Here is a 27,035-nt window from a genome sequence, read left to right on the forward strand (position 1 = left end):
GGCACTTAGGAAATTGTTATTAAATGAAAGATTCAGATTGTTCATTAATTTTCAGGTAATAGCAGATTTTATGCAACAAATTAGAAGCTGAGGCTGGAGCCAGCATAGTGAGAGAAAAGAAATGAAAGCCAAACAGAAAATACATCAATCAGATACCAAAAGTGGGAAAGCACAGCAGTATTTTAATACTGAACAAATCAACCCTTGCATACCTCTGAAGTTCCTCAGAAGGTTTCCTGTTCTATAGCATTGTTCTCTAAGTGATATCCACAATGACAATTCTGAGTCATCAAGAAAAGGTTAAATTATGTGCAGCATCTTGTGTAAAAGAAGTCAGGAAATTGTAGGAAGATAGCCATCCAAAATTATTAAAGTAAAAAGGTTTGGGTACATAAAGATTCACGTTCTACAGTATTGAATATATAGCATTTCAAAACAATTCCCTCCCTGAGGTTCTGGGTAATAAGGTTTCATTATATTATCAGAAAGCATAGCATTTAAATATTTAAATGTTTATCTGATGTGTGTCATAATACAGTGGCATTTCATTTGATTTGATGATAGGCTTCCTCTTAGAATTTTGTGGTCAAAGTCATAAAAATCAAGTGGCCACAAAAAAGGGAAAAGCTAAGAGATCACAAAGGAGGAGTTGGGGGTGGTCAGTAAAGGTTAATTCCAGTACTTCTTCATTCTACTGATGTGCACAAAATATAAAAGATCATCCCTATATATTCTTTCTACCATTGTCTTTCCTTCTATCATCTATGAGCAAATTCTTGAACCAAAATACATGCATCTTCCTTAAGGATGAACCCTAATTCTCCACCTCAGAGTAGTCTTCAGTCCAGATAAATGTAGAGAAGCTCCTCAGGATGACTGGGGCTTTCCATGGTGTCTCTGACTAATCTCAAAGTGAGGCCCCCCATTTTGACTAGCTTGGACCTTTCTTGTGTGGGAAGTAGTAGGAGGTAAGTTGAGTTTCAAAGCATCATGCAAACTTGCCAGCAGGCACCCTGATCTCTTGTCCTACTCTTCCTTTCTCATGCCAGCTCCTGTCCATCAAAACAAGGTGAATCTCCAACAGCCCCACCCTCTCCCAGGCTGTTAACAAAGTAGGAGGCTTAGGTTTCATCACTTTAGCTTCTTCATGTTACTTGAGGAAGCAAAATGGGGCCATAACAAAACAAAAATATTATTTTCAAACCAGTGGAGTTTTCACTGATCTACCATATCTTTTAAATGAAACATTTTCACTCTCTGAACCCGGAACTTAATCTCTTCTATTGTGGGGGAGGGAGAGGAACCATAATGATCTGCAGCAAGGAACATCCCCAGCACACAAACTAAGCCTTGCTTTATTAGCCCCTATCCCAGCCGAGTTTGACAATCACTAAATACCACTTTATGATACATTCTCTCTAGCTGAATTAGAAGATCTCTAAGGTCTTAAATCACAGTATTATGCAATGTTCAAAGTAAAAATTATCTTGGACTCTGCATGGTGAGAGAGAGAGAGAGAGAGAAGGAGGAGGCTGAGCCTGCATACAGCTTGAAGAGCTGCCGAAACTGTTGGGCAGTGCCCCCTGTGCCCTTCCCACAATAATTTCCCTACAGGGTACAAACCTTTCTATGGTAGAAGAAGAATCCCTTTGGAATACTGAATTAAAGATGGTTACTAGTATACAAACAACTACTATCCTATTTCTTCCAGAAAGCCTGTTTTGGTAGGAAAAAAAAAAAACAACTCTAAAGAAAATGAAATTAAAAAAGAATTGAATGGCAAGAGCTTCTGACTGTGGTTTATGTCATGTATTTGGCCCTCATTCTCCTCAAATGTTAACGTTAGAAGGAAACTTTAAAAATCCTGTAACACAATATTACTAATCATTGCTAATTGCTATAATCAACACCTACAATCTGAACAAAATTTCAGATTGAAATTCATACTCTAAATAAGGGTTCTCAGCATTAGATTTAATTTGAGAATTTCTGTTTGGCAGTTGAAAGTACTCTTTTTCCACAGATTTTTTTCCTCCTGTGCCACCCATGCCCGCCCCTGCCCCTGCCCAGGGCAGGCCCTCCCAGCTCTTTCTTGAGCAGCCACACTGCCTGCTGACTCTTCCACCTGGCTCTGCTCTATTTTTTTTTTTTTTTTTACTTTTTAACTTGTGAAAATTAGAAAATTTAAACAGCTTCTTCATGAAACAAGAAGTAAATACTTGCTGTGCACTGCTGAATTCATTAGGAAGTACCAGTGTTAGAAGTGATTAGATAAATAATTTATTTCCTTCTGCAAACTTGATTTTATGGAGGAGGGCAGAGGTGATGAGAGAATGTTTATTTTGTTAAACTTTTCATTCACACTATGGTTCTATTATTTTCAGTTTTCAAATGAGGGAGTGGAAACTCATTTACCTTAAACATGTTTTCTGTGATGTTGTTGTTTTAAATGTAGGACGTGTTGGAACACCTCATTTTATGGCCCCAGAAGTTGTCAAAAGAGAGCCTTATGGAAAACCCGTAGATGTCTGGGGTTGTGGCGTGATCCTTTTTATCCTGCTAAGTGGTTGTTTGCCTTTTTATGGAACCAAGGAAAGATTGTTTGAAGGCATTATTAAAGGAAAATATAAGGTAATATATTATGAATGTTTTACTTTTTCCATTGATACTAAATTATTCTGAAAAATGTGTTTTGAAGTAACTCTCTGTCTTTGAATTGCTTATTGATTGTCGCATAGTTACCAAGTCAGAGAAAAGTTCTCAGCTTACATTTTGACCCACTAGCTTTTGTGGGCAACATAGGCCACAAGTACATTTCTGAGTCACTATCAGCTAAACCATCATCTGAGTAGAAGAAAGGGGACTGGCTTTAAAACCATTGCCTTGCCCCTCCCTTCTCCTTCCCTCTGTGCTCCAGCTAAAGTCTCTCTGCCCTGTTTGGATGCCAGCTCTGTGTTCAGGCTAGAAAACAGAGATCCTAATTCTCTTCCATGCAGTGTAAAAACCAGAGACCAAATAGATATGTCACGTTTCCCCCGCGTGCAAGTCAGCCATTTAAGAGTCCTGGGCCCTTAGATTCACAAGCCACATTCACTACAAATCAAATTCTTTGTCCACAAATATATATTCTAGCAAAACTGCTTGTTTAGCTAGGTTAAAGAAAGTGCCCTACTGATTCCAAATAAAATTCTAGTTCAGGGAAAGAATTTGGAATGATCCTCAGAATTCATTGTGATAGAATTTGACCTTTTATTTCACCCGGAGTAAGGTGTTTTTGACAGACATAAGGCCAGATTTAAAAGTATCCATTAGCACATTTACACAATAGAATTCTACTTGGCCGTAAAAAAGAAGAAAATTTTACCCTTTGCAACAGATGGATGGACCTGGAGAACATTGTGCTAAGTGAAATAAGCCAGTCAGAGAAAGACAAACACCATTATGATTTCACTCATATGTGGAATCTAATGAACAAACTGAACTAACAAGCAAAACAGAGACAGACCCATAGATGGAGAGCAGATGACAGCTAGCGGGGAGGGAAGTTAGCGGGTGGAAGGGTTGAGGGAGAAGGAGAAAGGACCCATGGGCATGGACAGCAGTGTGGTGATTGCAGGGGGAGGACGTATCAAGGGACTAAATGGTAATGGAAAAATACAATAAAGATTAAATTTTTTTTAAAAAATGGAAGTATCCATTAGCTGTCTGGTGACCAGACTCATTTATTCAAGCTAAGCTGGAAAGTGAACTTCTTTGTGTAACTTTTTTAAAGGAGGCTTAATTTTTACAACTTTTGGTTTAATGTATAAAGTTAAAATGGAAATTTCATCCAGGTAGTTTTAGTAATTCTTTATTTTATATTCAATAAATTCTATCAGCCTTTATTTGCTTTTGCGTTATCACACTTTATTTACTGTATTTTTTGTAGTCAGCCCACACAGCTGAAAAATCTTGCCATTTATATTCTAGAATAAACTGAACTAAATGCCAGTATCACAACTGCAGTCTGTAATATAATTCAGAGCCATCTTGGTATGACTTAAGCATTCATATTTTTCTTTGGCTAATGTGGATTGGAAACAACATGTACAATTCACAAACTTCTAATTAGAATGTTATTACTTTCATTATTTAAAAAATAAAAAGTCATTACTGACATGGTGAATAGTCATACCAAAAATAACTAAGGAATTCTTGGAAATCAACAAGCTTGAGGCTGACCTCACTACACCAGCTCCTAAAACTTCTTTGCCCCGTACCACCACACGTGACTGGTGGAATAGCATGTTGTATATGGGAACCCTGGGGGAGTGTGTCTGGATATTAGATCAGGGCTGCTTATGTTGGAGAAGTTCTTTTTCCTCCCAGTCTTACTGTACTTGCTACTCAACAGAACTACTGTTTCATTTTCAGCCATGCCTGGCAACATAAAACCAAACACAGGTTTATATAAGAGTAGACTCCAAAACTATGAGGTCCCTAAAATTTTCTTATCAATTCTTCTGTAATGTTTGGATTTTATATGGGATGCAGGAAAAAGTAAAGGAAAAAAAAAGGAAAGAAAAGAAAGATGTAAAGTAGTTTCAGAGTTACAGCCTTATTCTTTTAAGCCGAAACTGAAGCTTGTGTACTTAAGAAGGTAAGACTGGTTTATACTTTTTTGGGGGGGAGTGGGGGACTATGGGCCATCAGATTATAAAGGCATACAGGTTTGTCTTTTATTTGGATTAAGATATTTGCCAAAATTCCGTTAACAGAGAGAGATGTTTTAAGTATAGGTTTTTCTGCTTCTCTTAGAGTCAGTTGGCCACTGGGAAATAAAATCAGTCCTTTCAAGGTAACTCAGTGTCTCAGGAAACTGCTTGTAAGTAATCCCCCTTCAGTCCCTGGAAATTGTGAGTGGCTCTCAGGAATGCACACCGCGGCTTTCTGGTTGAACTTTGCCAAGTGAAATCACAGATACTAACATGAAAATAAGCACAATTGGTAATGCATCAGCATAATAATAATACTAGCAATAAGGATAGCTAACTCATACATAGTACTTACTTTGTGCCATGAACTGTTCTAAACACTTATATTTAACTCATTTTATCCTCACAGTGACTTATGACGTAAGTACCATATAATAAAATCTCCCACCTGCCTTTTTGAGTTATAAGCATTTGCTAATAATAGAATTCTTCCTTTGTGTTTGTTCAGTTGCTAACTTCCTTGTTTCCAAGGCAATGTTCTTCATTCCAACAGCTTCTGGTATTTGATTTTGTCTGTATTTAAAGCACTGAATAGTTATTTTTGTTTCTTTGTAAGAAACTTGGACTGTTCACACATATACAAAAGTTAAATTGTTTTAAAATGCCCTATTCTTATTATAGTAAGTCAGGTGGATGGTGGCAGCTATTATCATAATTTCTGTACCTGAAGGTTCAAAGCTTTGAGGTTAATAACTTGTTTACGCTCCTATTTGGCTAATGTCACCTCTTCCTTTTATTCATGGCTTTTCTTACAAAAGCTCCAGGTTTTCAGCAGCTCAGTTTGAAGAATAGATTCATCTCTACCATCAATGATGAACCTGGTGGATTTTTTTTTTAAGTATAGTATGCTGTGATTCTGTCAGCACTTAATGTTTACACTTTTTATTATTGAAAATTTCAAACAAATAAAAACAGTAGAAATAAACAATATAATGAGCCCCTAACTTCAATACTTAGCAAGATACAGCCCATTTTGTTTTATCCATATTCCATGTACTACTAGATTTTTTGAAGCAGGTCTCAAAAATAACATTTTGTCACCTTGGTGGGTCTTAACAGAAGAACTATGAACAAAATCCTTGATCTCTATGGGTATTTTCAAGAAGTTTTTTTATATCTTTTAAATGTAGTACATTTAAATTGTCACAGTTTATAAACTGCTGCTCATCTTAAGTGATTAGTTTAACTTTTTATTCTCATTTGCTAGCTTACTTGATCCTTTAAAGTGGATGTGAGAGAATATTTAACCAGAATATATGCTAACATTTAATTTCAATTAACTTTTTTTAATTACAGTTGACATTCAATATTATTTTATATTAGTTCCAAGTATACTGCATAGTGGTTAGACAGCTATATAATTTATTAAGTGATTCCCTGCCCCCAATAAATCTAGTACCACCCTGGTACCGTACATGGTTATTACAATATTATTGACTATATTCCCTACACTGTGCTTTACATCCCCATGACCATTTTGTAACTACCAATTTTTTTATTGTTGTTCAGTTACAGTTGTCCCACCTTTTTCCCCATTGTTCTCCCTTGCACTGTCCCCATTCCCATAGTCAGTCCCCCCCACACTGTTCATACCCATGAGGGCCTCTATTTATGTTCCTTGACTTGCCTCTCCACCTTCCCCCCTTCCCGTTACCCCACTCCTCCCTCCCCTCTGGTCTACCAATTTTTTTCTTAATTTCTTCATCTTTTTCACCCAGTCCTCCAAGCTCCCCCTCACCTGGCAACCCTCAGTTTCTACCTATGAGCCTGTTCGATTCACTTTTTTTGTAAAGGACAGTATTGTCTTGTATCATTGTTACAGGTATCTACACAGCAGAAGTCTACCTAAGCTGTCCGGCTTTTGTATTTAAATAAGTGACTGTTTTTATAGCCTTGTTTAATTCCCCCTTATATACTGAACCTCCCAAATTAATTTCAGCTACTCTTCTGAGCCAAAGGAAGGGAAAACCCTAAATTAGGCTCCCTCATAAAAAGAACGGGGAAGTATATACTTCTCAACCTCTACTCCAGAAATCTTACCATCGCTTTCAGAGGATTTCTCAAACCCTTTCCCAAGGACCAATCATTCAGACTTTAAAGAACACAACAATTTTAGTATGGGGAGCAGGGAACAAAGCTACCTAAGTCCCCTTTAATCACTCATCTCCTTGTTTGAAACTGGTCAACTGATCACAATTTCAGTAGGATAACAATATCTTAACAACCTCATGGCATTTGTTTTAATGAGCTCTAACAAGCAGAAGTGACTGTCGTTTGGAATTCTGCCTGTTAGAAAAAGAAAATGGCACATCCTCCAGTTTTAAGAACTATCCCCTCCCTAACCTGGAGAGATTTTTCACTCCCCATCTATAAGTACGAAACCTCACATTAGCCAGAGTGGAGCAGCTAATGCTAACCCTTGACCAAATTGTAATGATTCATATGTACTGTGATGCAAGTTGTGATTTCATTTGGTTTTAAATTATTAGGGACTTTATTCTCTGTCTTTATCCCTTTGAAGGTTAAAGTCATCATAGCATTGCTTAAAGTTCCTGAGACCAGGCAGCTCACTGAAGCTCACTGATCAGTCAGCTTCCTGATATTAAATAGGGAATGAAACCCTCCTCCTCCGTCTCTATTCTCCTGACCTACTTGCCTTCCCAGCTCCAAACCCAAAGCATTCCTTGGCATTTTTTTTCTGGCTTCTGGTCTCAGATTTACCCCTTTTCCAGGAGCCTGCAGCTCTTTTCTTCACAGATCCATAGCCGTTCTCACAAGTCCTGTGTCTTTTGAACAACTCATAATTTTTTTGTTTGACTTTAGTTAGTTTACTTTGTGCCTTAGTTGTCTCTAAAAACAGGACAAAAGTGATTTCACTGAGAACAACATACAACTGACTTGCTTATTTCATAAAGTCTATGATAATGGCATATTTTTCCCTAAAGACTAATATTGATATACAGTGACCAAAATATCCTATTAATAATTTTGTAAAGCTTTACAATTACTGCTAATCCCAATTAAAACCAAAATATTAAAAATATTTCTTTAAAATGTTTCATTTTTAAAGCTTCTTTTAGTTCTAGGTCAAAGTATTCTAAGCCATTTAAAAAAGAATATATGTAAAAAATACTGATGCAAAAATCTCATAATGAGCAACAACAAAAGAATTATATTTGTCTTCTTTCTTAGAAAACAAGCCTTTAAAATTAGATTTGTATTACTTGCTCTGAGAATTTCATTGACATTGAAACAGTATAGTAATATTAAATAATAATGAGTGTTAACTTCTCATTGAAAATAACTGTCATCTTCCTTTCCTCCTCTTCAGATGAATCCAAGGCAGTGGAGCCATATCTCTGAAAGTGCCAAAGACCTAGTGCGTCGCATGCTGATGCTGGATCCAGCTGAAAGGATCACTGTTTATGAAGCACTAAATCACCCCTGGCTTAAGGTACCTGAGCTCATACGTGGCTTCCTACACTTTGTTTGAACACTTCCAGTGACAGCCATGGACTGCTCTCTAAGGTGGCCCTTTCCACCTTATCATTTTTCTGAGCATTTTTCATTACAGTTTTGTTAATCTGGTTTACTGTTTCCACACACCCTCTGTAAAAACATCTGAGTCAAGGGTATACCATTCAGCTATCAGACAGAGGGTGCAAAGGCAGATTGAGACAGAACATATCAGGGAGGAAGGCCTGTTTGTGCTATACCAACACATGTTCCAAAGATGTGCAGCATGAATAACTGAAATGGTACTGTGGTATCATAAATTAATTATCTTCATTTTGTGTGTGACTATGCTTCGTAGCATTATTTTTACTTGAATAGATACTAAATATGGATTTATTATCTCAGGGAAAAGGCAGTTTTTAAAAATTCTTTTTATCTTCCATCTTGCCAATAAGTGTTAAGGAAAATTACAACTGGGACTTCAGTGAAACAATAGTATTTGATGAAGACATGACAAAGTTCAGTAATTCCAAGAAATTCTCCTGTTACAGGTGGAAACACTAAGGCTCAGAAGGTTAAGAATCTTGCCCCAAATCACAGAAGTTGTCAGTGGTGGAACTAGGGTTTTGTTTTGTTTTTTTTATCATATTAACCATTTTATATTTTTTATTGTTGTTCAGTTACAGCTGTCCCCATTTTTCCGCTCCCTTGCTCTCCCCTGCCCCACCCAATCCCCCACTCCCAAAGACAGTCCCCACCCCCGTTGTCCTTGTCCATGGATCCTTTGTACATGTCTATTGACTTGACCTCTCCCCTTCTTATCTCCCTCTTTCCTCCCCTCTGGTCACTGTTTGTTTGTTCTTTATTTCCGTGTCTCCAGTTTGATTTTGCTTGGTTGTTTGTTTTGTTGATTAGATTCCACTTACAAGTGCGATCATATGGTATTTGTCTTTCACCCCCTGGCTTATTTCACTTAGCATAATACTCTCCAGTTCCACTCACGCTGTCAAAAAGAGTAGGAGTTCCTTCATTCTTTCTGCTGTGTCATATTCCATTGGGTAAATGTACCACAGTGTTTTGATCCACTCATTTACTGATGGGTACTTAGGCTGTTTCCAGCATCTGGCTATTGTAAATAATACTGCTATGAGCATAGGGGTGCATAGGTTCTTTTGAATTGGTGTTTTGGGATTCTTAGGGTATAATCCCAGCAGAGGAATCACTGGATCAAAAGGCAGTTCCATTTTTAGTTTTTTGAGAAAATACCATACTGTTTTCCACAGCAGTTGCACCAGTCTGCATTCCCGCCAACAGTGTACTGAGGTTCCCTTTCCTCCACAACCTCACCAGCACTTGTTTGTAGATTTGTTTATGAAGGCCATTCTGACCGGTGTGAGGTGGTATCTCATTGTGGTTTTATTTTGCATCTCTCTGGTGCCTAGTGATGCTGAGCATCCTTTCATATGCCTATGGGCTCTGTGTATGTCCTCCTTGAAGAAGTGTCTGTTTAGGTTCTTTGCCCATTTTTTAATTGGATTGTTTGTCTTCCTGGAGTAGAATCATGTGAGTTCTTTATATATTTCAGAGATCAAACTCCTGTTTGAGGTATCATTGGCAAATATGTTTTCCCATATGGTTGGTTCCCTTTTTACTTTGCTGATGTTTTCTTTAACCATACAGAAGCTTTTAATTTGATGTAGTTTGTTTATTCTTTTCTTCATATCCCTTGCCCTAGGGGACATACCTGTGAAAATATTGCTGCGTGGAATATCTGAAATTTTCTTCCCTATGTTCTCCTCTAGGACTTTTATGGTGTCATGATTTATATTTAAGTCTTTTACCCATCTTGAGTTTATTTTTGTGCATGGTGTAAGTTGGTGGTCTAGTTTCTTTTTTTTGCATGTAGCAGACCAGATCTCCCAACACCATTTGTAGAAGAGGCTATTTTCACTCCATTTCATGCTCCGGCCCCCTTTGTCAAATATTAATTGACCATAGAGACATGGGTTTATTTCTGTGCTCTCTGTTCTGCTTCATTGAGCTATGTGTCTGTTCTTATGCTAGTACCAGACTATTTTGATTACCATGACTTTGTAATATAATTTGATGTCAGGTATTGTGATCCCTCCTCCTTTGTTCTTCTTTCTCAAAATTGCTGACACTATTTGCAGTTATTTATGGTTCCATAAAAATTTTTGAAGTATTTGTTCTATATCTGTGAAATAAGTCATTGGTATTTTAATAAGGATTGTGTTGAATCTATAAATTGCTTTGGGTAGTATGGACATTTTAATGATGTTAATTCTTCCAATCCATGAGCACGGTATATGCTTCCATTTATTTGTGTATTCCTTAATTTCTTTCTTCAGTGTTTTGTAGTTTTCTGACTACAGGTCTTTTACCTCCTCGGTTATTTATTCCTAGGTACTTTATTTTTATTGTTGCTATAGAAAATGGGGGTTTTTTTCCCTAATTTCTGTCTCTGATATGTCATTGTTGGTGTGGAAAAATGCCTTCAGTTTCTGAATATTGACTTTGTATGCCACTGTTTTGCCAAATTCCCTTAATTAGGTTGAGTTGTTTTTTTGGTGAAGCCTGTAGGGCTTTCTATGTATACTATAATGTCATCTGCAAACAGTGACAGTTTTACTTCCTCCTTTCCAATTTGGATGTCTCTTTTTTTCTTTTTTCTTGTTTGATTGCTGTAGTTAGAACTTCAAATACTATGTTAAATAGAAGTGGTGAAAGCGGACATCCCTTGTCTTGTGCCTGATCTTAGTGGGAGAGCTTTTAGTTTTTGCCCATTGAGTATGAATTTGGCTATAGGTTTCTTGTATATGGCCTTTATTATGTTGAGTTATACTCCCTCTACTCCCACTTCGCTGAGTGTTTTTATCATAAATGGGTACTTTATCAAATGCTATTTCAGCATCTATCAATATGATCATGTGGTTTTTGTCTTGCATTTTGTTTATGTGGTATATTACGTTCATTGATTTGTGAATATTGTACTATCCTTGCATCCCTAAGATGAATCCCACTTGATCATGGTGTATGATCTTTTTAATGTATTGCTGAATCCAGTTTGCCAATACTTTATTGAGGATTTTAGCATCTGTGTTCATCAGCGATATTAGCCTGTAGTTTTCTTTCTTTGTTGTGTCTTTATCTGGTTTTGGAATTAGGATGACACTGGCCTCCCAAAAAGAGTTTGGGGGTCTTCCCTCTTCTTGGATTTTTTTGGAATAGTTGAGTGGCATAGGGTTTACCTCTTCCCTAAATGATTTGTAAAATTCTCCTGTGGAGCTGTCTGGTCCAGCACTTTAGTGTGCCGGGAGTTTTTTGATTACTGCTTCAGTTTCACCAGCTATTATCAGTCTGTTCAGGCTTTCTGCTTCTTAAACCCAAAATTTAAAGAAAATGTATATATTCATATATATCTAGTGAGAGAAGAAACAGACAACCAAAATAAAAAATAGACGTATATATAAAGTAATATGGTCCTAATCGGAGAAGAGTCTCCACCACAGAGATATCAACAACCAATGAGCTAAGATTTATATAGGTGGAATAGGAATAAGCGGGTACAAGGGAAAAAAAGAGCTTATGAGATGTCTAGAGGAAAGAGAAGTTACTTTGAGAGGATAGAGGGAGAAGGAATACTAAGAGTGCAGGATGAAAACCTGGCTAAGACAGGGAAAAATTAACATTTAAAATGAAAAAAGGGAAGGGCAGAAGGATGGCAAAATAGATTAGGAGAGGGGAACAGTAAAATTTGAGATTTGAAATACAAAGATAGTCACTATCTATAAATAAGATTGAAGAACTGGAACAACCACCTTATCCACTACCTATGAGCAAAGATTGATAAAGGTGGAGAGAGAAAAAGGGTATTTTGAGAATGATAAAAGGAATGTAAGATGACTAATGAATATCACAAATGGTTTTGAGAGACTGGGGAGGGGAGCAACAGTAATAGTGTGGAATAGAAACAAGTTTTAGCAAGAGAGAAAATAGTATTTAAAACAAAAACACGAAGAGGGAGGAAGGAGGTAGTATGGAGTAAGAGAAGGGAAGAGAAATATATGAGATTTGAAATAAACTATATTATAAAACCTGGTAACATATTATGCCCAAACTTGAAGGATATGAAATGAATGTTAAACAGCTTTGCAGGAGAGAAGATTGCATCTCGTTGCACCTGTCTGGTGTTTTCCTTACTCTGCTGGGTTTAGTAAATCGGGCTGAGGAGCTGTGTAGCATGTAGCATCTAGCAAAGGGCCTTTTTTCTTCTCTCCCCTGAGGAAATGCATGCAGCAGGAAACTCCTGAGCCTGTCCTTGTCACTCTGCTGAGCCTGTAATCTTGCATGTGGGGATTGGGTTCACCTGTCCGTGAAAGTCTGGCTAACTGGAGAAAATCTCAGGCACTCAGCTCTAGCCTTCCAGACCCAAGCCTGCCACTCCCTCGCAGGAGGTTCAGCCCAAATTCTCCATCTGCTCTGCCCTCTCCTTGTGAGCCATGTTGATCAGGTCCTACCCTTCCTTCAGTGTATTCTCTGCCTCTGAGTTTTTTGGTTAGCAAAGCTGCTGCGTACCCCTCTCAGGCACAGGCCTGCACGTCTGGGGCTCTTCCAAGCCTCAAGTACATCTCAGCTCCCGTTTTTAAAGAGTTGCTCTATAGTCCCCACACTGTAGCATGGGCCCCTGGGGTCCTGTTTTCCACGTGTTCCCTTTCCCCCAAAATCAGTCTGCTAAGGTCAGGACTGGCCACCTCCTTATGGGACCTCTGACAAATTTAGATAAAATTTCTCTCTGAATCTTTCCTGGATGGCATTGGGAAGATCCCCTCAGCCCTAGTATAACACAAGGCGGTGACGGCGTGCTGTACCTGATCCCTCCAGAGGTCTTCAGCCTCAGGCCTGTCTGTTCCCACCATGCTATTTCTGGAGCCCACACCTCCCAGGCCTTCTCTCCCACCCTGGTAGCTCGCAGGTATAGCCTGAGATAATCTACAGCCTCCCGAACTCTGTGCAGCCAGCAGTGGTGAGCTAGGCAGTGGTGGTGGTCTGCCTAGAAAGCCCCGTTCATTGGCTCCCGGTCCACCTAGAAAGCTCAGGCCATTGGGCCGCCGGCACCCTGTAGGTTGGCCAGTTCCTGTGTGCTCCGGCATACTCTCCACACCCTCCTCTGCATATGCTCTCAATCACAGATGCTTTCTTTCACTCACTCTCCGCTCTGTGTTCTGGTCTGTGTCTGAGAACAGATGAATGGGGCTGCCTGCTACTCTGCCACCATCTTGGATCTCTGGAACTAGGGTTTAATTCAACCTGCCACAGCCCTTTACTTTATACACATGATCCCATCCCTCTCACTTACTTAAGGACATCACTCCAGCAGTTTTCCCCTTTCCTGCGTGATCAACTTCCTCTCTCTATTGGATCTAATATGCTACAATTTATTTTTATTACACACACATCTTCTCCTGACCCTATAACCCACTCCAGCTTCTATCCCTATTCTCTGCTCCCCCTGACAGCAAAAGGCCTGGAAGGGGTGATCTGTACTCATTCTCCAGTTTCTCCCATCCCTACTTGAACCCACGCTAGTGGGTTACATTCCTACCCACTCTACTAAAACAGTTCTTGTCAAGCCACTGATGACCCTCACACTGCTCAAGTCCCGTGATCAAATCTAAGGCTTTCTGCCTCTTGGAATCTCAGCAACAGTAGACATCCATCCTCCGGAAACACTATCTTCTCTTAGCTTCAGGACACTTCGCTCTCCTGGTTTCCCTTCTACCTCTCTGGGTGCTCTGTCTCAGACCCTGGGGGTTCTTCTTCATCTCCTCCCACCCACCTCTTCACGTTGCAGTGCCACAGGCCTCCATCCCTGCTTCTCTTTTTCTCGGTCTTCACTCAGGCCCTTGGAGACATCATCTAGTTTTAGTGGCTCTAAATGCTGTATGTATACCAGTGACCCCTGAGTTTACACCTTCAGGCCAGGCATCTCCCCTGATGTAGTCTTTCTTAATCCAGTACATAGTTTCACTCCCCAACATCTCTCTGATTTCACTCCTTACTGTTTTCCCACTCACTTCCCCTCAGATTGGCCTCCTCACTGTTCCTCTGACAGGAGGCACATTCTTGCCTTGTGCCTCTGCGTCAGTTGTGCCCTCTCCCTAGTACACTCTTCCCCCAGATATGTTCATGGCTTCATTTCCTCACATCTTCAGGTCTTTGCTTACATACCAGCTTCTTAGTAAGATCTTTCCTGAGCACCTGATTTAAAATTTGGGAGAAGGAATGACCCCTGCCACCCTCCAGTATGCCCTATCCCCCTTCCTTGTCTTTAGTTTTCTCCATAGCATTTTTTTTTTACCTTAAAGCATACTTATATTTCCCTTATTTATTTGTTGTATGTAAATCCCCATAAAATATAAGCTGCATAAGGGTGGGACTTTTTGGCTATTGATTCACTTTTCTCTAGCACCCTAGAAAGTGTTGAGTATATAGTAGGTGCTCAATAAATATTAGTTAATGATTTAATGCACGAACAAATGGATGTTCATTATATTATGTCATGCTACTTATCTAGAGATTATGCAAAACAGAATATATTTAAATGTAGATTAATAATGTTTCTTAGTGGAAATGACACAAATAATAATATTACAGGACAATTTAAAGATTTCAGTGGTTCTTGACTCTCCTTAAGAATATTTCTTCTGAAATCTGTGTTCGACCCTCTGATACTCAGTTCTAGTTATTCGTGACTTGAAATATCCAGTTCTAGTTATTCCTGCTTTCCTTCAGAAAAGAGTAGGTAAACAGTTCTTAGCTATTTTCTTAGTACAGGCACACCTTGTTTTATGGCACTTTGCTTTATTGCACTTCCCAGACACTGCATTTTTGACAAATTGAAGGTAAGACCCTCCACCAGAAAAAGATTATGATTTGCTAAAGGCTCAGGTGCATTTTTAGCAATAAAGTATTTTTATTTTTTATGTTTCCCGAAGTGTCTTTATTTTTATTTATTTCTTACCATATTTTTCCATTACCATTCAGTCCTCTTTTTTAAATTAATGTATGCACATTGTTTTTTAGACATAATGCTATTGCACACTTAATAGGCTACAGTACAGTGTAAACATAACTTTTATATGCACTGGGAAGCCAAAAAATTCGTGAGACTCACTTTATTGCAGTGGTCCAGAACCAGACCCACAATATCCCCACGGTATGCCTGGATTTTTTTCTCCCAAAAATGAAGAATGTAGAGGGCACTCCTATTCCTCCTTTGCCTTTCTCAGTTTCTCCTTAATGGGGATCTTTTGTTCATTAGAAGCTAGTTCAAATGCCAAATAACAGTGACATATTTAGATATATAGTTTTTGGAAATCCTTGTCCCTGCAATGATTATATTTCTCCTTATAAATAATCTGAGCTTAATGCATAATATAGATTTCTGACACCAGAAGGATGAAGGACAAAAATGTCAATAACTTAAATGAAAAAGGTCCAGAAGGCTTTTTGACCTCAGAGTCGTGTGCCATATATAAACTACAGTAACCTTCACTGTGTATGTGTCACCTAAAGATGGAAGAATTCAATGAGAATGTTATCTAGTTGATGAGAGCAGACATGTTACATTTAAATACTTGTAAATCATTAGTGTGAGTGTAATGGTGTTAATTTAGTAATGGCTAAAAATTAATCTGTGGTTTAAATATGAAAAATTCCTGACTAACTGCTAAGTGAAGAAACAGACAATGAAAATCCTTATAATAAACAGTGTCCAAAGTCATAATACTCATTGCTTTGTGACCAAAAGAAGCACACACACCAAAAAAAACCCCAACAATTATTTCTTTGCTTTAAAAAATGATGTCCTATTCAATCATTTCATATCAAAAAATAACTTAAGTCAATAGACCAAGTAATATGTATCTTATGATTGTTAAATCATCCCTGTTTAACACTTTTATCTGTCCAAATTAGTGATGCTTGCTGTGAATATTCACTCCAACAAAAGAGCTACTAAAATTGCATTTTCTTCATAGGTGATTTAGCTCTTTTTCACACCTTTGCAGTCTTAATTTGTAGACCCTAAAGTATATTATTGTACAAAAACATGAAAAGGGTATTTTTGTCAGGCTAATCAATTTGAATTTTAGAAAAATAAATCAACACGCCAATTAAATGCATATTCAGCATCTGATGTGCATAAGGGATGAAAAATTAAGTACAAGGTATATTCTATAGAAATTTTTCTAAATTCTTACGACACTACTATTAGTTTCAGGTAGGACTAGTTAATCTAGAAAATACTGCTTTTGTTCTTTTGTGTCATTCATAATGCCAGGGCGTTCTGTTATTGCTTACTTGGTTTTCTGGTAAGAGAGAGAGACCTTAACAGGCTTTTTTAAAAGCTCATCATTTCATTTGCTTAGAAAATATCAGAAATCATAATTTAAGCATAATTTTCTAAACAAATATTTTTCACTGTGTCCTTATCTCTCTCTCCATGTCACTTTTGTGAATGGTGAGCAGAAAAGGTGTTTACTAGAAACAGAGTTTACAGTCTGTTATGTACTTATGTAATAAACTTCCCAGTCTGTTAGAGCAAGAAAGGCATAGTCAGGCTCTGAAATGGATTTTCAAATGTTACTAATATAACAGACAAAGAAAGGTAACCTCAAAGTGTCACTCATGGGAAGCACCATACAAGAGTACAGGAGTACAGGCCCAGGAAGGCTAATGAGGAGCATGAGAGATCACAGGAGGCTGGAGCTCCAGGTGTTCATGGCGCTGAAGTGGGTCATGTGCTGCAGGAGGGAAGTACATGGGAGCACAGGCAAAGCCCTACAAAGTGTTCAGGGCATGCAGGGATCGGGGCAAGAAGCGAACTGGTATAATACAGTAGTAGTCCCCCATTATCCTAAAGGGATACTTTCTGAGACCTCCAGTGGATGCCTGAAACCATGGATAGTACCAAACCCTAAATATACAAGGTTTTTTTCCTACACGTACATACCTATGGTAAAGTTTAATTTATAAATTAGGCACAATAACAGATTAACAATAATAACTAATAATGAAATAGAACAGTCAATCTGATAACTAAGATGGCTACTAAGCGACTGATGGGCAGGGAGCATACAGAGCATGGATAAGTGGACAAAGGAATGATTCACATCCAGGGTAGAACAGAGTGGGACAGCATGAGATTTCATCAGGCTACAGTGAACAGTGTACAAGTTAACACTTACGAATTAATTGTTTATTTCTGGAATTTTCCATTTAATATTTTTGGTTGATTGCAGATAAATGAAACTGCAGATAAGGAGGAGGCTACTGTACAAATGTCAGCTATTTGAAGGATTGTATCAGTAATAGACTAGAAAGTTTGCTTTGAGGGAAGAAATTATAGTCTAGAATGCCAAATTAAGGACTTTGGATATTAGGGTGTAGAGAGTAAAAAGCTGCTGCTAGCTTTTGAGTGATGATACAGTACAAGCAACATGTTCATATAATTCCTTTCAACACTGTGCAAGTGGGTTGCCTGTCAAGATGCAGACAGCAGTAAAGGCAAAGAGATCCTATAGACATGGCTATCCAGTCAGGACGTGACAGGGGCCTGGACCAAGGAGTAAAAGTGGGAGTGTGAAAGCAGTACTGAGACTGAGAAATTTTAAGGAAGGAAAATTGATGAGGCTCAGGGAGTAATTCAAGTTATATAGAATTAAGAAGCCCATAGGAGGATCAAACATGTAGAGTGGAAGTAATGTATTTTAAATTTTTTATTTTGAAATAATTTTAGGCTCACATAGAAGTGGCAAAAATAGGATTGAGTTCCCATGTGCTCTTCACCATTTTCCCCGGAATGATAACATCTTGTATAACCATACTGCCTCTTATTCTACTTTACTTTTTCCTTTATTCCATAGCATTTACTCTATAACATACTCTATAACTTACCTTTTTTGGATTTTCTTATCTTCTCCCACCAGAATATGAGCTACATGCAGGCCTCAACTATTGTTGGTTTTGTTTATTTGTGTATTCTAAGTATATAGAACAATGCCTGGCACATAGTAGGCTCTCAAGAAATATTTATGAAATGAGTACTTACAGCATATAAATCTTAAAATACATTGAGAAATTAGAGTAGAACCAAAGTAGGGGGGATAAAAAGAAGGACAAGTGCTTTGAAATATACATAAAGAAACAGTTGAGGCAACTAGAGACATTATCACAGAGAAGAATAGATTTAGTAGAAATATGATCCCCCTCTTAACTACTGAAGGGTTATTATATGCAATAGGTAGTATGTTTGTTCTGTGATGCCCTAGAAGACAGACCTACCCCAAACAAGCCAGATATGGGCCCAGGCTGAGTAAGAACTTTTTCACCTTCTTAAAATTGTGATGGGCTGCCATAAAGTAATGATCTCTGACTGGACAAGGTCAAAAAGAATGATCATCCATCAGGGATTGAAGAGGATCACACATGGGGAAATGTTTGAATTAGATGGCCTTGAAGTTTGTTTTATTTTGAAGGTACTGTAATTTTTTTAAAAATCCATTTATTCCTAGCAACTTACAATGCTTTATCAGTTGTGGAGTTAATTTTTCAAATACTTATTTTACCTGACAAGATCATGTCAAAGGTAACTTCATACCTTAATCATCATATGATTAATTAATTAACCATATATCTGAAAATTACATGACCTGTTATTTCAGCCCTTTATTTTTGCTGAAAATAAAATACTATTTTTCTATTAGTTTTTACTTTCTTTTGCCTCATTGGAGAATGTTTACCAGTATCATGGAATAAAACCTCCAATCCGCCAAAATTCACTCTAACTTTCACATTTAAGAATTTGGACATTATCATTTGTTTTAGGCTAAGCTTCTTCCCTTTTTCAAACAGTTATGGGTGTTTATTATCTTTCTTCTTTTATAGGAGAGAGATCGTTATGCCTACAAGATTCATCTTCCAGAAACAGTAGAGCAGCTGAGGAAATTCAATGCAAGGAGGAAACTAAAGGTAAATTAATGAAATCATCAAAAAGCCAGACATACACAGATGATGATAATGTTTTTATTCTGTTTCATGGCCCATGAACATATCCTAATGTTGATCATTGTTTTTCTTTTTATTTATTTTATTTTTTTCCCCATTGGTCATTTATTTCTTTTTATAGTTTTTTAAATTTATAAATCATGTTTATTCTATTACAGTTGTCTCAATTTTTCCCCCTTAACCCCTCTCCACCCATCCCACCCCCCATTCCCACAGTCAGTTCCCACTCCATTGTCCCTGTCCATGGGTCATTCATACATGTTCTTTGTCTAGTCCCTTCCCCTTCTTTCCACCATTGTCCTCTTTCCCCCTCCCCTCTGGTCACTTTCAGTCTGCTCCATGTTTCCATGCCTGTGGTTTATTTTGTTAGTTTATTTTGTTGAATAGATTCCACTTATAGGTAAGATCATATGATATTTGTCCTTCATCAACTGGCTTATTTCACTTAGCTTAATACTCTCCAATTCCATCCATGTTGTCACAAAAGGTAGGAGTTCCATCTCTCTCTCTCTCTCTTCCTTTTTCTTTCTTTCTGAAATGCAGATTGATTTTATCTATTTTTTTAAATATCAAAGTTAATTATAAAATATTAAAGAAATTTAAAACCATTATGAAGTCTCAGCAATTAAATCAACATGATACTAGCACAGAAATAATCAAGTAGATCAATGAAATATAATGAGAATTCTAGGGACAAACATATATATCTGTCTAACAATGTAATATATGATTAAATTGATATTTCAAATCAATGGGGAAAATAAGGCTTATTCAACAAGTAAGGTGCGTGGGCCACTATTACTTGAAATAAAACAAATAGAGAGCCCTATTTCACACATTATACAAGAAATATTCAGATGTTAAAAACCAATATGTAGAATCTAAGGAGTTTTAGAAGAAAGTACAAAATTATATTTTTGTTACCCTCAAGTAAAATATTCAAACCCAGAAGCTATAAAGTAAAATATTGACAATATGGCTATATTAAACATTTAAGACTGTACAGTAATATACATATAAAAAAAGTTAAAGGACAAGTAATAGAATAGGCAAGTACTTGCAACACATCTAAAAGAGGGTTAATGGTTTGTTTATTTTTTGGGGGGGTGTAATTCTACAAACATTTAATCAAAAAGTGGATAAAGAATACCAAAAAGTCATTTAAAGCTTTTTAAAAATAATATAAATACGCAAGAATTAAAAACAGGTTTAGTTTCAACTAATAATAAAGGAAGAATTAAAATAACACATTATCACAATCACATTAATACATATTAAAAAATATTGGTAATATCAAGTATTGGCAACTCTGAAAGGAAGTTGGTATTCATACACTCTTTTTCTTCATTTTCTTAAAGCAGTCTCTTTAGCACATTTTGCAGTGCTGGTTTGGTGGAGGTGTATTCTTTTAGCCTTCTTTTGTCTGGGAAACTCCTTATTTCCTCTTCCATTTTAATGGAGAGCCTTGCTGGGTAGAGCAGTCTTGGTTGCAGGCCTTTGCTTCTCATGACTTGGAATATTTCTTGCCATTCCCTTCTGGCTTGCAGTGTTTCTGTTGAGAAGTCAGCTGCTAGCCGTATTGGGGCTCCCTTATATGTTACTACCTCTTTCTCCCTTGCTTGCTTTAGGATTCTCTGTTTGTCTTTGATATTTTCCATTTTAATGATGATGTGTCTTCGAGTGGGACCCTCTGTGCTTCCTGGACTTGTGTGACTTTCTCTCTCTTTCAATTAGGGAAATTTTCCATCCCTACTTTTTCAAACAGGTTCTCTATCCCTTCCTCATCCCCTTCTCCTTCTGGTATCCCTATTATATGGATATTATTTCGTTTCAGGTTGTCCTGCATTTCCCTCAGTGCCTCTTCATTCTTTTCGAGTCTTCTTCCATTTTCTTGATCTTTCTGGGAGCTTTTTTCCTACCTTGCCCTCCAACTCACTGATTCGGTCCTTAACTTCATCTAGCCTGCTTTGGATTCCTTCTACTGTGTTCTTCAATTCAGGAATTGTATTCTTCATTTCCTCTTGTCTCTTATTCATAGTTTCTATGTCCTTTTTCATGCTGATATAGTTTGCAGTAAATTCCTCTTAGTTTCCCTGTAGATTTTTGTAATTCTCTCTGAGCTCACTGAGCTCATTGAGCTTCCTTAGAACCGTTATTTGGAACTCAGTATGTGGTAGTTTACTTGCCTCTATTTCATTTAGTTCTCTTTCTGGGAATTCCTCCTTTCTCTTCGACCTGGAAGTTGTTTCTTTGTCTTCCCATTATTCGTGAGACTCTTCTTTTTTGCTTCTCTTCTTAAGTTGATCTGTCTTGATTTCCTGACTTTGTGGTGTGAACTACTGTGGTAGGAGATTGCTGTTTTTACTTCCTGGATCTGCTTCTGATGATGTCAGATGTCATCCCTGTCTGACCTTAGGCAGTCTTTTCGAGACTTCCAGGAATCTACTGTCTGTGGCTGTCTCCTTCAGCTGTGAATCTATTCACTCTGCACTCAGCAGGCTGCCTTAGACAGCTCAGGGCAGGGCAGGGCAGGGCAGAGTCCCTCCTGGGGGTGGGATTATTGGGTCCTCTCTAGCTGCAGCTGCATGGTAGAGGAGTCAGCGCTGCGATCCCACCGGCTACTCTCTCCGTTCTCTCCCCAAAGCCTCCATCGCCGGTCTCTCCTCAAGTGTCACCAGACCTCTGTGCGCCCCCTTTAGCCAGGGATCTACTGTCTGGGGCTGCCACTCTGCACTCAGCAGGCAGCTTAGACAGCACAGGGCGGGGTGGATTCCCACCTGGGAGCGGGGGCTTTTGGATCCTCTGATGTTGGTGCTGCTCAGGGGCAGTGGTCTCTGCCTGAGCAAGATGGCTGCTGCCACATGGGGGATGAGTCAGCACCGAGATCCAGCCAGCTACTCTCTCAGTTCTCTCCCCAAAGCCTCCTTCCCCAGTCTCTTCTCAGGTGTATCTAGCCCACTCTGCCCCCGCCTCTGCTCGAGACCAGGGTAAGTGGCTGCAAATAAAAATTTTGTGTTGGCCCTTTAGAATGCTCTTTGTATCTCCAGCCACCTGTCTCTGGCAGAGAACAACCCTGCCGCTTTTCGCAGCTGGCTGTTTTCTGTGTACGTTTTGGGGCTCTGGTGCTGTGGGCTAGAGATCCCTGCCTTTGGTTTAAACCCCACTCTTCTCAGGGGGATCCAACTGGCTGTTTCAATATCCTTGTGGTGCCGCTGCCCATGGGCGCCCCACCCTCCTTCTCGAGTCTGTACCGCACTCCTTACCAGTTAGATTGCACTAAAGCCGATTCTTCTGTCTCCGAAGTTACAAGGCTCCTCTCTTGCTATTGTTCAGTTGTTTGTTCCAGGTGATTTCTCCACAATTTAGTTGTAATTCCAGGTTGTTCCTGGGAGGAGGTCAGTGTAACTTACACTCACTCCTCTGCCATCTTGATTCATCTGATCATTGTTTTTCTTATAACTAAATTCTCGCTTCCAAAAATTACCACCATTTGAATAAGATTTTATTTTTTTAAATCATGTAAGATAATATGTAAGTATGCATCTAAACAATGTTATAATAAATGAAAGGTTAATCATATATTAAATTTGTATTATTTTAAAAATTATAGCAGAGATAAAATTACTTTAAAAATAGCAATTTACTATTATTATCCATGGTTGTTTTCTCAAATATTTTGACCAAAAAAATGTGGGATTAGTCCTCACCACATGGTGATGTTCACCACTTGGTTGGAACATCATCCCATATGTCAAAAAGATTGAGGGTTCAATTCCAGTCTGGACACATACCTACATTGCAGATTCAATCCCCAGTTGGGGTGCATATGGGAGGCAGCCAGTCACTTTTTCTCTTTCACATTGATCCTTCCTTCTCTCTCCCCCCCTTCCTTTATCTCTAAAATCAATAAACATATCCCTTAAGTGAGGATTTAAAAAAGAGAGAGAGTTTAGTTCAGTGGAAACAACGCCAAATTAGAATTGGAACTAGTATTGGAACAACCATCACAAAGCAGTGAAAATCCCCACTACCTTGGCCTACTATAAAATATTTTCACTACTTTTCTCACCTTTTTTTTTATTCTTCCTAGGTACCTTCCCAAATTTACCACTCTCCTTATCCTCCACCACCAACAACAACAACAAAAAAAATTTTGGTAATTACTGCCCCATATGGGAAGCCCATTTGACTTTAAAAGGTTTTAAAAGACCAAACATAAAATAATGGTGTCTTTCAGCACAAAGCAAAAATTATATGGGATATTATTTCCCCCTCCCCCCAACAGAGGAAATTCTATTACATTATAGTCTTAAAATTAACTTGTGTTTGAATTGCTTTTGATTACTATAAAAAAATTTTAACTCTGTCCTCTAAATGGTTGATTGGGTAGTAGTCCTTAGCCATGTGACTGCTTGCCAACTATAAAACTTTTCTTTGTAAGTATTTTCAGATCTTTCATAAGTTGCAATATTAATTATTATTATTATCATCCAAGTCCTGAAATAGCTGAATGATTGTATAGAACTCTAGATATTTATAAGAACATTGATATGAATTTTAGGGAAACTATGTAGGCCACAATATTATCCTATGGAGCTGAACTATCTGTCCAGTATGATAGCCACAAGCCATATGTAGTGATTTAAATTTAAATCAATTAAAATTAAATAAAATCATTCCTAGACAATATGGCTCAGTTGGGTTGAGCATCGTCTTGTACACTGAAACATTTTACGTTCAATTCCCAGTCATGACACATACCTGGGTTGCAGGTTCAGTCCCTGGTCCACGTGCTTGCAAGAGGCAGCCAGTCAGTGTTTGTCTCTCACATCGATGTCTGTCTGTCTGTCTCTGTCTCTCTCTCTCTCTCTGTCTCTCTCCCTTTCTTTCTCAAAGCAATGGAGGGGTGTCCTTGGGTGAGGATAAAAAATAAATTAATTAAATTAAATTAAAAGGTCAGACTTCCAGCCAAGATGGAGGCATAAGCAGATATACTTTGTCTCCTCACACAACCAAAAGAATAACAACCAATTTAAAAACAAAAAACAGCCAGAACTGCCAGAAAATTGAACTGTATGGAAGGCCAACAACCAAAGAGTTAAAGACGAAACATTCATTCAGACTGATTGGAGGGGTGGAGACAGGCAGCCAGGGCAGAGAGGACACACACAGCAAGACAGCAGCTGGCGGACCAGGCAGTTCCACATTCACATGCACATAAAAACTGGGAGGAACAACTAGGGAGTGAGACAGACCATGCAACCCAGGGATCCAGCACCAGGAAAATAAAGCCTCAAAACCTCTGGCTGTAAACACCTATGGGGGTTGAGGTGGCAGAATAAACTCCCAGTCTCACCGGAGAGTCCATTGGAGGGGCCCACAGGATCCTAGAATGTACAGAAGACCACCCCCCTGGGAATCAGCACCAGGGCAGCACCTGGAAGAGTACCATTCACTTGTGGAAGCGGGAGCAGTGACTGAAAGCAGGGCGAGAGCCAAACAAGCAGCATTTTTCCATCTCTGACCCCTTTCCCACGTACAACACCACAATGTGGTGAAGCGGGTTGCCCCACCCTTGTGAATACCTAAGGCTCCACCCCTTACAATGTAACAGGTGTGACTAGATAAAGAAATATGGCCCAAATGAAAGAACAGATCAAAACTCCAGGAAAAGACCTAAGTGAGAAAGACCTAAGTGAGAGTCATTACCAACCTATCAGATACAGCGTTCAAAACACTGGTAATCAGGATGCTCACAGAAATGACTGAGGATGGCCACAAAATAAAGGAAAAACTGAAGGCTATACAAAGTGAAATAAAGAAAAATATACAGAGAACCAACAGTGAAGGGCAGGAAACCAGGACTCAAATCAATGATTTGAAACAAAAGGAAGAAATAAACATTCAACCAGAACAGAATGACGAAACAAGAATTCAGAAAAATGAGGAGAGGCTTAGGAACCTCTGGGACAATTTTAAATGCACCAACATCCAAATCAAAGGGGTGCCAGAAGAAGAGGAAGAGAAAGAAATTGAAAAAGTCTTTGAAAAAATAATGAAAGAAAACTTCCCCAGTCTGGTGGAGGAAATAGACATACAAGTCCAGGAAGCTCAGAAAGTCCCAAATGAGTTGGACCCAAAGAAGGACACACCAAGGCACATCATAATTAAGATACCAAAGATTCAAGATAAAGGGAGAATCTTAAAAGCAGCAAGAGAAAAGAAGAAAGTTACCTACAAAGGAATTTCCATGAGACTATCAGCTGATTTCTCAAAAGGAAACTTGCGGGGGGGCGGGGTGCGCTGGCAAGAAGTATTCAAAGTGCTGAAAAGCAGGGATCTACATCCAAAATTAATCTATCCAGCAAAGCTATCATTTAGAATGGAAGGGCAAATAAAGTGCTTCCCAGACAAGGTAAAGTTAAAGGAGTTCATCATCACCAAACCCTTATTATATGAAATGTTAAAGGGACTTATGTAACAAAAAGAAGATCAAAAACTCTGAATAGCAAAATGGCAACAAACTCACAACTATCAACAACTGAACCTAAAAAGAAACAAAAAGAAAGTAACTAAGCAAACAACTAGAACAGGAACAGAATCACAGAAATGGAAATCACATGGAGGGTTATCAGCAAGGAGAGGGAGAGGGGAGAATGGGGGAAAAGGTACAGGGAATAAGAAGTACAAATTGGAAGGTACAAAATAGACAGGAGGGTGTTGAGAATAGCATAGGAAATGGAGGAGCAAAGGAACTTATAAGTATGACCCACGGACATGAACCTAAGGGCACCGATTGCTGGAAGGAATGGGGGTACCAGGCAGAGGGGGATCAAGGGAAGAAAAAATAGGACAACTGTAATACCATAGTTAATAAAATATACTTTAACAGTACTTAAAAGGTCAGTTCTTCAGTCACACTAGCACATTTCAAGTGCTCAGTAACCATATGTGGCTAGTGGCTGCTGTATTGGACAGTGCAGTTACAGGACATTTCCATCATTGCAGAAAGTTCTCTTGGACAGCACTGCTGTAAAGCAAGGGAAATTTTAGCATGTCATTGTTGCTGGTGGTTATTTCCAGTTAAGCCTTTCTCCCAGTTGTTTTTGCAGCAGGGGTTCAAACTGGCACTTCTCTCCTTGTTTGACAAGTCCTTGGCAAAAATAATTATTAAGATGGTGCCCAAAGAAGTTTCCCAAGACTTTCATTTCTTTACTTTGATAAACACCTGAACCAGAATAGCCTACAAAAGAAAAAAATTGTATTATCCAAAGTGAATTTTGGTCAGATGTTTTTGAAGTTAGTTCTCCCCACTCCCCCCACCCCCACCCAAGAAACATCAGTTATGCTACTTTCTCAATTCTGCCTTAAAGTCTTCTTAACTCTAATGCTGCTTTGACCTGTGTCACATTACTCTGTCTGGAGTTGAACTTTTCATTGCCCAAGTACAGGCCTTTTACCACAGGGCTCAGATTTGCCCCAATCACAAGAAACATGTGCTGTGTTTCTCCCGCTGCCAAAAAATCAGACTTGGGCCTAAATTAGCCAAAGTGGTGACTAAGACTTATTTGGACTGGGCCAAGCTGTCGCAGCAGAAAGGGGTCATGTGAACTTACCACATCCCTCTGCAGTAATATTTAAAGTTTCATGACCCACCAAACAACCTTGAATTAGGGACATCGGCAGAATTACGAGTTTTTCAGCTTCTGCTACAGCAGAATGAAAAAATCATTCTTT

At 38.5% G+C, this 27,035-nt stretch overlaps 1 protein-coding gene across 6 annotated transcripts in view; it reads left to right on the top strand.

Moving 5' to 3' along the window:
- The window catches only part of CASK (calcium/calmodulin dependent serine protein kinase), a 387,224-nt gene that overhangs the window by 246,949 nt on the left and 113,240 nt on the right, over positions 1-27,035 (top strand). For all 6 annotated transcript variants that reach the window (XM_054566530.1, XM_054566532.1, XM_054566531.1 and 3 more), the window contains exons 7-9: positions 2,456-2,631; positions 8,086-8,208; positions 19,179-19,262. In XM_054566530.1, coding sequence (XP_054422505.1) covers positions 2,456-2,631; positions 8,086-8,208; positions 19,179-19,262 — 383 coding nt within the window. The remainder of the gene's footprint in view (positions 1-2,455; positions 2,632-8,085; positions 8,209-19,178; positions 19,263-27,035) is intronic.

The sequence above is a fragment of the Pteronotus mesoamericanus genome, unplaced genomic scaffold (assembly GCF_021234165.1).
Source record: "Pteronotus mesoamericanus isolate MK-2021 breed Mesoamerican mustached bat unplaced genomic scaffold, CSHL_Meso_final contig_173, whole genome shotgun sequence".
NCBI lineage: Eukaryota > Metazoa > Chordata > Mammalia > Chiroptera > Mormoopidae > Pteronotus > Pteronotus mesoamericanus.